The sequence below is a fragment of the Corvus cornix genome, chromosome 3, assembly GCF_000738735.6.
Source record: "Corvus cornix cornix isolate S_Up_H32 chromosome 3, ASM73873v5, whole genome shotgun sequence".
NCBI lineage: Eukaryota > Metazoa > Chordata > Aves > Passeriformes > Corvidae > Corvus > Corvus cornix.
The window spans coordinates 62697902-62710188 of NC_047056.1; the positions used below are offsets into that span (position 1 = coordinate 62697902).

The window sequence follows — 12287 nt, forward strand, 5'->3', positions numbered from 1 at the left end:
TGCTTTTATATCCAGTGCTCAAACAGCTACTTCTCCTTTCTCCATTTTTTCCCACCTCCATTCGCTTCCCCAGGCAAGATAAGCATCCCAACATTTACAAGTTTAGGAATGCAGGTGGCTGAAACAAGCAGGTGGAAAGAGGGTGGATTGGGTTGAGTTTAATTTTACAACAGGTGTTGGGTTTGTTATATATACTAGTTCTGGCAACAAAGAAAGGCTTTTGACCAAATAAAAGATAACATATGCAATTCTTTTATTTGCTATGTTTTTGCCAAGCTTTTAATGAGATTGGGCCTGTCTGAAAGTATAAAACTAGGAAAGTGTAATGTTTTACCTGCAGAAAATTAGTTTACACCCTCAGGAAATGAAATTCTGATCTTTTTGAAGTCAGCATCTTTTGAAGAAACAGAATACATGGGGATGATATACCTTGTCTCTAGTAGATTTTGTACTTTGGGGGTGATTCGAAAAAAACAACGGGTAAGGAAGTATCTCTGCCTCATTTATTCTTCCTGTAATTGTGTTTTACCTTCTGCATAATAAGATATCAGTAACTCACAAAGGATCAGAGGATTATATCTGTAATTTACAGTTGGGCTAAACTCCTGATAATCAAGAACAAAAATTAAAATCTGAGTCAAGAAGAGAATGTGATGTGTTTGACACAAGGGATTCTCCTTGATGCTCAGTTCACAGACAGCACTGTGAGCATAATTCAGCAATATCTAGACTTAATTGAAGCATATTACCCTAACAAAAAATTTGTGGCCACTGCTAATCTTTTATCCCACAAACTGCCACCTTTCTGGGAGCACCTTAGAAAGTAGGAGTTTTGGTTTGAAATGTTGGTTTGAGGCCATTACCAACTGCCACTTTATGCGTTGTCACACTGTCAATAAAACTCTATAAATATGTCATTTTTAGGAAAATATATTTTTCCTATGGATTTTTACTGTGTATAAGTATTTTACTGTGTATAAGTATTGTATAACAATCCTACCAGAAGCACAAACTTAAGAAATACTGATGAAGCCAAATGGCAATCTCTTCTGACACCTCAGTTTACATCCTAATTTACTGAAAGACCCCTTCTTTTACAATTATTATACTATCTATAAGACCCCTGAAAGGAATACAGCTAAGTAACAGCAAGCTAAATGGTACAAAAAATATTTGTTTGCCCCTGAGATGGCAATGTTTTTTATTCATTAAATCATTAATTAATGCCTCTCACACTGGTGAAATTTCCATTGCAGGACTACTGACGGGGACAAAAAGAGGTAATTTTCTTTTAAAACCTATATACAATTATTGTTGTGGGCATCAGAATGTATATGCTCATTAATGTCTGGTTTAAAAGTTTCTAGCATACCCAGAATACTCCAAATTTCCATCATACTTTAATGTTCATTCTGGTAACACTAAAAGAATGAGTAAAACAGAGCACAGCCTGTGGCATGTTAACAAAGAGTTGATGGCTTAAATCTATCCAGTGGCAAATTACCTTTGAAAGGTCTCCAGCCTCCAAATAGAAGCAGATAACAAATACATTCCATGTAACCCAAAGGACCAGCCAGACAGCATACTGTAGGGACGAAGAGAGAAACACAGAATTAACAATTCCACTCTCAGCTGAGTTAAACTTAGTTCATTAGTTCAGTCCAAGACAAAACCAGATTACAAGTATGGTGCCTATGAATAAAAATGTTACACATAAGAGAGGATCACAAATAAATTCTTCCCATTCCCTGACACAGTGTCGAGTGACCTAGTGAGTACTCAGTCATACCAGAATATCTGCATTTCAGGAAACAGTTGATAAATCTGACATTTAAATTCGAGACTAATCTGTATCTCTCTCTTTTTGTTCAAATGGGTAATACTACAATAGAGAGGCATGTAATATCAATTATATATTAGAAGTGCAGAGCTGATCATTCAAATATAACTTAGTAAATGACAGCCTAATTGAACTAACACAGGATTTTTCAATACTTGTCTCAAGAAACCAAACAAATATATAACCTGAAGAAAATTTGTCTATCTATCTATCTATCATTTTGCAGTATTTCTACAAAATATGGGGAGATTTGTTCATGACAGCTGCCTCTATCAATTTATTTTGTGACCTTCCAAGGTGCAGCACAATTATTCAGCACCTTCAAGAGGCAGACTTCATTTTAAACTGCCAGTTTCTTTGAGGTTTTTAAATTTTATTTTCCTTTTTTTTTGTTTTGTCTTAGAGTGTACAGGAGAAGCATTAATGTTTAAGCAATATCAGTTCATTGGTAGTTGCCAAACGTCTTATTCACGTATTTGATGTGAGTAATGGAATACAAGTTTTCTCTCCTTCTGTCCACTATTCTGCTTTTGTTTTGTATTCATAAGACTTCATGTGCTAGGACTGGAAACTGTATTCCCCTGCTCTAATGCTGGAGGATCTTGTATAATAATGTTTGACCTGCTGTTGCTACTCTTATCTAATATTTTTATTTAAGAACTTCCCTTGACAAATTATTCCATCATCTAATAAACTTCAGGATCTTCAAATGCTTTTCTAACGGCTGTTGTAGCCATCCTCTAGTTCACAATTCAATTCTGCATGTTTGCTAATTTCATTGCACAAGGCCTTGCATACATGTGAAATATGACAGCAATAGGACACCATTCCCTACCTGTTATAGTTGAGAGCTGCTTTCTCCTTTTATACCCACTTCTCACAAGTATTTACAGACTTACTCTTCATGTTGTGTAGCCTTTTCTCCAAACCATACTGATTAAATTTTGATAGCTCATTTTCCAAATCAGGACGCACTATTTTCTGCACACCTCCACGTGTTTACATTCTGAATAAGCAGACAATATTTTTGACTGTATACTATCCATTCCACACAAAAGATATATGACAAACTATTATTCGCCATGAGTGACAATCTCTTTCTCTTCATTCAGTAACAACCTGTGCAGGTTCTTCTTGCATTTCTCTTGCAAGTGCTGTTCTGTATCATATTGTCTATTATTCAACACGCCATTTTCCACCTAACCTTCTAGATACTGTGAAAATAAAACAATTCTGCCATTTCCCAAGATCTAAAGTGAGACTATATCTAATATGACCAAAATTTATACTTGTTCTAATTTTTTATTTTTATAGATAACAAAATAATTTCCAGCCAGCCTAGCTATTAATTGGACCTTGTTCATATTTTAAAAAGTTAAGATGAAAATAGTTTTGATTTAATGGATGCTAACACAGCTATAAATGCTTGAATTTCTTTACACAGAAGTAATTTCAGGTAATTTAAAGCATACAGATTACATACACTTTATAGGTCAGCTCTTTCTGGTCACAGATGACAGATTTATTTGGGTCAGGAGAACTCTCTGGAGGTCACCTGGTCCAATCTCTGCTCAAAGCACAAACAGCATGGACCAAGTTTTGCAGGGATTTATCCTGCTGAGGTCAGAATATCTCCAGAGATAGCCCAGCTAATCCACATGTACACTTTGAATGCAGGCTACTAATAAAACCTTGGAACATAGGAACATAGTCCAGCTGGATAGTCTAAACAAACTCAATTTTTTTTAAACAAAAGTTTGAGGCATTAAACACATTGAGCATTTCATTTTCCTGTAGCTTTCTCACAGTACACCCCCCTTCACATGTAGCATGAAGCTTTATAACTACAAATCAAGAGAAGGAAACATTAATTTAGATTCAATAACCTTAATTTGGCTTTGTCAACCAACTTTGCAGCATTTTAACTTGTTGGGTTTTGCCAATTATTGTAATACTATTATGTTATATATTCTGATGTATTTAATAAAAGCATTCCTTCTGATACATGAAGATAACTGGGTTTCCTATAGAGAAAATTCTCAATACTGCATTTAGACTCGTTTCTCAAAGAAAAAATACCAAAGCAGTAATATCCATGTGCAATGTCTGTTCCCTTGAAGGATCTTTTGTGTTCCAGAACAATTTAAGCAAACTGGAAAAAAGAATACAAGAAGATCTAAAGATATTTTATGTACAAAGGTCTCAGGAAAATAGGCCTACAAATGGGAATAGACACTATTAAGTCCTTATATAGAGAAAGACTTACAAGATCATAATTTATCAGTCAACATGAAGATGAAAAAATGTGGGAGAGAGACACTGGAAACTAGGTTTCATTAGGTTGGCTGTTCATAGCACAGCTTGTCCCATTGCACATAACCAACAGCTGATTAAAAAGCTCAACATGCACAGCACATTCAACAGAACACTCCAAGGAACCTTGGATCTGCTTGTGCCAGCAGAGAGCCTTGTTACATGAAGAAGCAAAACTTTTCTTTTTCACTGTCAAGTTTATCACCAAAACACTGACAAATATATCTGCCATTTAGATACACTCTTTTAACAAGCATCTCTTGTTATTGGATTACAGATAAGGCTAAAAATTTCTTTTAAAAGTATGTTTTAAACTTCTTCCTTTTGAAATGTTATTTTAAGTGCTTGTTGCCTGAATTCTGTAGATAAACACTGAGTTTAGTTGTCTTGAAATACAAGGATGTTTCTGCTTCCCACTGCTTCTTATTTCAGATGCTTCAGATGTAGCACATCTCTCATCTCTGCATCATGTGCAGTCATAAATGCCTCTTGTTTTCAATGTGCTTCAGCAAATTGTTGAAGAAATTCAGCACTGAAGGTCTGTGACAGTGAACAAATCCCTCTGACACTCTCTATTATATGTATCTAATTTGAAGCACATTTTATAAGAGTTCTTCAAAGGGCTATAGCTGTATTTTTTTGGCATATGTGGGAGTTCAAGACAGCTGCATTATCTGACAGAAGCCACCACAATGCTACAGAGTCACACAATAGCAAGACAAGAACTTTGATGATTACACACTTGACCAAGCAGGAGATACTGACAAGGGGCACAGCAATGACAATGCAGCTTATTATTTTTATGGAGATCCACACTGGAAAGAGGTATAAGTAGAAGGTTAAGACTAAAGACTTGAATACTTATTATATGGAAACTCTTTAGCCAATCAATAAAAGTTACTTTTATTTTAAAAATAAATTCTATAAATGCAGCTCTCACATGCTTACCATTCTTGAAGTAAACATGAATTTATAACCCTCTGCAAAGAATTTTGAGAAGAATTAGGTATTTTATGATTAATTGATACTGTGTAGTTACATTCACTATGAATCATCACTAATGAATATAGGATGTCTTTTTTCTTGGGGAATGGAAAACTGAGATATTAAAATACTTGTACCAGTACTGAGAACTTATACATTTCTCTTCACACTTCTGTCAAATTTGGCTGAGTCACATTATCTCCAATTTACTAAAAGGGAAACTGGAGGTCAAAGAAATTAAATCACTTCACTTAATTCCTAAGCCAAATGGAAATATGATGACAAGGGCACAAGAACCAAAGGTTCAGATAGGCCACTACTGCCTTTGATATAAACATGGTCACCAGAGCTCACATCTAATACTCTTGTCACGCTTTGCCTGAAGGAGAAATATGTCACATACCTTTCAAGCATAAATAGTGAGGAACTCTGATAGCTATGAGTGTTTTAATATAAAGCATTATTTTTTTTCCCACAGAACTGTACATGGCATTTCTCTTGCTTCCAAATTCTTTTCTGACATGTGAGTCAGTTACAAACACATTTGTCTGAGGGATAAAAGGGCCCAGACCCGCATTGTGCAATTCAAAGCAATTGAATTGTTCTTGCCATGAATGATTTGCTGTTTATTTCTTATTTTAGAAATGAACACTATTTTAGTTTCAGATTCTTCCAAATCTGAAAATATTATTCCCCAAGACCCTTCTGGGCTACATTCAGGACAAAGTAACTAAAGGAATTACTATAACTATAGTTACTACATTTACCATAGTAATTAAATATGTGATTAATTATGCTATCTGGGCAACAGTACTTGTTCAAAGATTACCTTCAGTCCAGCATGTCTGGGAAGAGCATATCTTTCCAGGAATGCAGTAAGAACTGTCCACAACATAATTTTTATATTATAATAACAAAATAATAATCTTTGTTTCTAAAGTTATTTTCCCCTGATTTCCTCAGCCTATGAAGATATATCACTCAGAAATACAATTTTCAAACCTATCTTTTCCCCATCAAATAGAATAAAAGTGAAATTCTGAATACTTGGCATCAATATACTGTCTCTGCCTCTTGTTTCCATCTTCCTGGAACTGGTAGAATCACCTGGATTCCTGTGTGAGAAGCCCATTGAAAGCAGAAAGGACATCAGTCCACAGTGTGACTTCATGTGGCTGCTTAGTAGGCACCATCTCCAATTACCTCTCCTCTGCACATTTTGCTGTTTCCTTCCTATTTCCATTGCCTGAGGCTTTTCCTGGAGAGCTGATGAGGATGTGGGCAGCACAGCATGGTGGAGAGTCCAGTTCTAGAATCCAGCAGGAGCCACACACCAGTGGGAAGCTTCCAGCGCAGGGCAGGATCAGAAACCACAGCCTCATTCCGAAGAGGAATCTGAAGTCAAATTCTCACCAAGCAGAGACTCAGTGATTGAATGCATGACGACCAGATGTTTTAAGCAGAACTGCTGCCCTCAGCAACCTAACACAAAGAGCAACTGTGTTCTGCTTTTAATAATTCAGATGAAAGTCTTCCCTGCCCATCAGTTATCTACAGGCCTCATTGGAAGAGAGCTCAGGGCCAAAACCAGTAGACTTGACAACAAATAATATTACTGGCAGCAGAGGACTTTGTGCAACCAGTTCAACTTCAATAAATGTTCACTGAGTTTCCTGAATGTACTGGGAAGCTCTTGCAGAATGACATAATCCTCTGGACTTTTTTCATTGCTCGTTGATTGTCACAGCATGCAGCTTGTACTAGTTTTCTTGGCTGAATTCTTCCTATCATTAAGACTTAGACATTTCTTGCTAGGTTTTATTTTTTTCATTTATCTTTAATCATGGCTATAGCATCAGAGCACTGTCCATCCTCGTGAGCATCTGTTTCTAAGCAGATCTTAATCAATTTTGTAGCATCCATTTTGAGTTGCTGTGGTTTTCCATCTCAAATTGCAATGACAGTCTAGTTCACTGCTTTTGTTTATCAGGGAATTTTTTAACACATTGGCATTGTGATTCCTTGACTCTTCAGTCTTTCATCAGTCACATATTTATGTATTTTTTTTCTCCTTCCCTTTTTTGCCTCAGTTAATAAAATCTGATATTTTATTTCCTTGTAATTACACTTTAATAATTAGTGTCCTCTGCCAAGACTGACTGAAAGATGCTGAACTGTCATGGGCATCAGAACTGGTCACTACCAAACAGAAAATTGTTTTGGAGCATTTTTTTCTCTTGAGCAATCAGTCCTTACAGATATAGAACAAATGCTGCTTAAAATTTCTTTCCAGAGGCTTCCATACATCCCATGGCTATGTATAAACTTTCAAGCTCCTTGAACTCAGTTATAAGCCATGATTTTATATAGGAGTTTATTAACTGTATTTTCGCTTTGATTTGTGTGAGAAGGATTCATAAGAATAAAAAGCAGGAGCAAAGTTGAGGCATGTCTGGTCAGGTCATAAATGGATAAAGGCACAGCCCAGAGCCCAGTACATTGAGAAGATGTGCAGTCAGACCTCAATCTACTCACAGCCAGGGAGTTCTAGCTTGAGTGGGGCTCACTGGGCCTCTTCTTTCTTTTGGCTGCTTCTGTTTTGTTCCCTCTTCTTTGTGCCAGAATTATGCTGGGAGCAGAAAGCACAGCGGAGATTTGCCTTTTCTTCTGAAGACATGGCTCCAACTCCTTTTGCACAAAATAAGTTGAATTTCTACAGAGCACATTACTGTCGGAGTAGTATCCATCTGCCCACATTTAGATGTCTGTAATGCAGATGTCCTGCTCTGAGCAGCATCTAGATTCCCACTACACTCAATTCAGAGGAAAGGCACTTTCAGGGATCGGTTCATTTCCTAGTGTCTGACACAGATCACTCTACCCTTGCTGTTTGGAACGCTAAACTTCTCAAAGGCAAAATTCCCAATGTCACAGAGCCCATTAAAAATCTTGTACTGGTGACATAAAAAATAAGATAGTAATGCTTCACTGTGCAGATATACACTCCTTTTTTTCCCCACATAAACAAAAAATAACAAACTAATTTAAACATCACCAGGGTAAAATATCACTGATGTAGTGCTGAAGAGACATGTTCTAAGAACTACTGTCTCTTATATCCTACACTTACTGATGGTCCATTAATGCTTAAGCTTAAATCTTTCATTTGTTCATTTCCTGTTTCTTGGATTTGCAGCTCTTTATATTTTAGTGTAAAAGACTGAGAAAAGCGTTTTTGCTACTGCATCAATTTCATTTGTTCTTCAGCTTCTAAATTAGTGTCCAACTATACCACTGAAGATATTACCCACAACACTAAATGACAAACTTCCATTCCAAGAAACCATAAACAACTCTGGAGATATATCAGCCCATTCATACAGCTTCCCTAAGGAAGATACATAACATTTTCTCAGTGTTCTTACTCTATTCTTACTACGACTACAACTAATTTCTTTCAATATGATGCTAAAAGGGTGAATGGCCAAAAGGTAGAAATAAGAACACACAAATACTTAATTTACATTGTAGCACTGTAGCACAGTTCAGTCAACCTACTATGTTACAATAGGGAGTTGCAAATAGTCTAGATCCTCAAATGAAAGTATTCTGGAACTGAGGAGTTACTTTTTAAAAGAGTTTTCTTTAAAAACTCAGTACTTCTGCCATTCTTCTTCCAAATGGGGAGCAACGAAATTTTCTTCCTTTCATCTCAATCTTTTTCTTGTCTTGTTTTGTTGTTGGTTTTGGTTTTGTTTTGCGTTTGTTTATTTCTTTGTGTGGTTTTGTTTGTTTGTTTATTTGTTTGGTTTTGGTTTTGTCTTTTTTGTTTGGTTGGTTTTGGGGTTTTTTTGGTGTTTTTTTGTTTGGGGGATGGTTTGGGGGTGGATTTAGGATTCTTGTGCATCAATATGTTATAGTTTTTAACCTTTTTAACAAAAGTGTACTTTATGTACTAAAGAAAGTAAGGTAAGGTAGAAATTTTAACAGGACATATTTATTTTATCTTTTGACATGGCAGTAGAAATTTAATTGGTTTGGCTTCACTCATCATTCAATTCCTGTGTATCTTTTGATCATATCTCTGCTGTGAAACATTCATCAGCAGGAAGTAACTTCAAATATCTGAATACTCAGTATACTGCAACACAGTACATACCCAACCAGCAGCAGACACATGAATATACACGCATACATTCACAGATGGACTGATATTTTTCCTCTTATGTTACTTCCATACTTTTTCAGTATTCTTTCTTCTGTTTGTAGAACAGATTATAAAGTCTCTCAAAATAGAAATTACTAATTAAATGTAAGTAACAGGAAAATGATAGCTCTCATTTAAATAGAATTCAAAAGGCTTTCTTTAGAACAGAATTCTTGTTATATCTCTATATTTCAAGACATAACTTGAGCTTAGCTACACAATAGTCAACCTTAAAATAGTGCTGTTTTGAACCTTTTTTAACCTTTCTGCTTCAATTCCAACATTAATCTACCAGGATCTACCTCAAGAGCTACTAGCAGTAGAAATCAATGCTGTTCAAGATATAAAAACTTGAAATAACAGCTTTGAAATGACAGCTTTGAAATGACATTTTTTTTAGACCAGTTCTAATCAGCTATTTAATTCATATTAAAGTTGGCATAGTAAAAAAAAAATATAGAAATCAAAATTATGTGATTTTAGAGGTCATTTGGTCCTTCAGTTACAGGGCTAGAAATATTCTGAAACAATTTTTTCAAACCCTGCCTTCTAAAACACTCCAAAAATACTAAGTATTTCAAGCCCTGGATTTCCTCAGAGTTAATACTTAGTTATCAGTGCAGAAATTGCCTTCACAGGAATCCAAACTGCCTCCTATGAATATTTTTTTAGTAACAAATCTTAGGGGAAAATTGGAGAATTGTTGTGGTAAAATTCCACTGTAACTTGTGGCTCCCCAGAACATTTCATCAATTAATTACCAATGAAAAAGAAACATGAACAAGATCATTGGATACTATAAACTGCTTTCTCCAAGGCTTCACCTAAGCGTGAATATCATGTGGAATTATGACGTTGCAAAAAAAAAAAAAAATTTCCACAACTTTAGCGTGAAAGTGATAGGTGGCAATCCTAGCCAGAATCTGACTATTCCATTGAGTGGCCAGCCCTCAGTAGGAATACTGTCACTTCCTCCAGATTGAACTGGACAATGTGCAGTGAGGAAGAAACGGTGTTCTTTTCAGCTAAAATAAACATAAGGCACATATCCTCACTGTAATGTAATGAGAAGGGCTTCTCACTGGAAAAGTGGAAAGCTGTAATTTGCTTCAGACATTAGCAATTGATGGAGCTAGACATGTATTGACTGTTTCCTTGGTGTCTCTGGGTTTTTCAGAAACACCCAAAAAGAAAAATCTTGATTATAATTCAGTCATTGAACAATTTATTTTAATGGAATGTTTAGCAGCTGTTCCATTTGAATTCTCTATTAAAAATACAAATCAGGACAATCAGAATTCTTTCAATGTTCATTTTTTACAGAGTGCAAAAAATAAAATCAATAGCTAGGAACAGAAGTCTACTGACATTTATTTAGATTCTTTTATTGATGCCTCAGTATCTGAGTGCCAACTAAAACTATTTATAAAGGGAATCCATCTCCCTCAGAGAATATACCAAAATTCCTGCTAAAACTAAGCCATTTATAATAAGACCTTTTTGATAAATTGAGATGTTTGTATTCAGCTTCTCAGGTACTGTTTTCTTCCTTCAGTTTTCCTTGGCTTAATGTCTTAGCAGCCAAAGTCATCAGGAGCCTAGTGCTTGAGTTCACAGACTCGACTTGAGTCCTTAATGAGTGTGGTCTTTAATGTTCATATTCCAAAGGAGATATACTTTAAACTAAAGATGTATTTGCCATAGGAAAAATAAATGAGGACCATAAAATTCTTTCTTGCCTCTCTCCAAGCTGTTTTTTATAGCACAATTTCTAAAAAATTCCTAAGACCACTCCAAAATTTGGGAACAAAAATAGGGATGTGACTAAGATACTAGCAGAGTTTGTGTTTCAGAGTTGCAGAATGGAGCACACAGACCTTCAGAGTCACTGGCTGGCAGTTCTGTTTCAGGAGGTTAGTAGCTGCTTTGAAAATATCAGTCAATGGCAAAGGTCATTTCCCATTCTTTGGAGATAACACACAGAAATTGGACCTAAACACACACAGAGTTTTTAGAGCCAGCCATACTATGGAGCCAGACTGAATTTTGTTCAGGAGGCTAAGGTAGCTGGAGGGGATGGAGCCAAATTCTAGAGGCACAAAACCAAGTGTGTTTTGTGCACACACCAAAGGAAGCGTGTGGGGAGTACAGGGTTAGATGCATTTTCCTTGTGTAGGGGGTGCATACGTGCGAGAGTGTCACTGCGCCCACTTCTGTGGGACTGACCCTGAGTGAGTCTAATGAGCCACAGCAAAGGGAGAGAAGAAGACAAAGAACACTCTTCCAATTCCCTTATTCCCTTCTAGTAAATCCGATGGGTAAGACTGCCTGATTTGGCAAGATCAGTATGTTTTAATGCAACATGGGGTTTTTTTGGTCTTTTTCAACACTGAAAGTATTGAATTAAAAAAAAGAGAAACCTGAAACTGTAACAATAAATGTAGAAACACAAACAACACTTTCAGAAAGAGGATAAAATGCAAAATGGACTTAATTTTCTAATTTCTTCAGGGAGATTAAGATTTAAACTGTGTTTGTCTAAAAAAAAATTCATTTTGTGCTGAAACCAGACTGCATATACTCAAAGGAAATACTGTTTTAAAAGCTTTTTCTTTATCAATCAATCAATCAATTAATTAATCTCTGATTTTTCTCAAATCACCAAAACATATTACACTTTCTTTGGTCATTGGATGAATTAGGGCCTTCCCCAAGGAGGTTTATTCCTGACTCTGTGTGCAAGTTTGCTCTGTATTACCCAGGAAACAAAGAAAGTCATTCTCTTAGACAATATTAGGGAAAGTGCCTTTCCCTTCTCTTGCAACTTGCATCAAAAAACATTAGCTAAAAATATTCCATGCCCTAGGTTTTTGCAGTTCTGAGAAGAAACTAGAGATTAAATCAGATAATGTTGTGGTCCAGCCTTCTTAATATACATAGAGT

At 35.9% G+C, this 12287-nt stretch overlaps 1 protein-coding gene across 2 annotated transcripts in view; it reads right to left on the reverse strand.

Moving 5' to 3' along the window:
- NKAIN2 (sodium/potassium transporting ATPase interacting 2) overlaps positions 1 to 12287 on the reverse strand; it is a 530520-nt gene that overhangs the window by 253804 nt on the left and 264429 nt on the right. For both annotated transcript variants that reach the window (XR_005604128.1, XM_039568769.1), the window contains exon 3: positions 1505 to 1585. Coding sequence is in view for 1 of the 2 variants with exons in the window: in XM_039568769.1 (XP_039424703.1) it covers positions 1505 to 1585 (81 nt within the window). In the remaining variant the exon portion in view is untranslated. The remainder of the gene's footprint in view (positions 1 to 1504; positions 1586 to 12287) is intronic.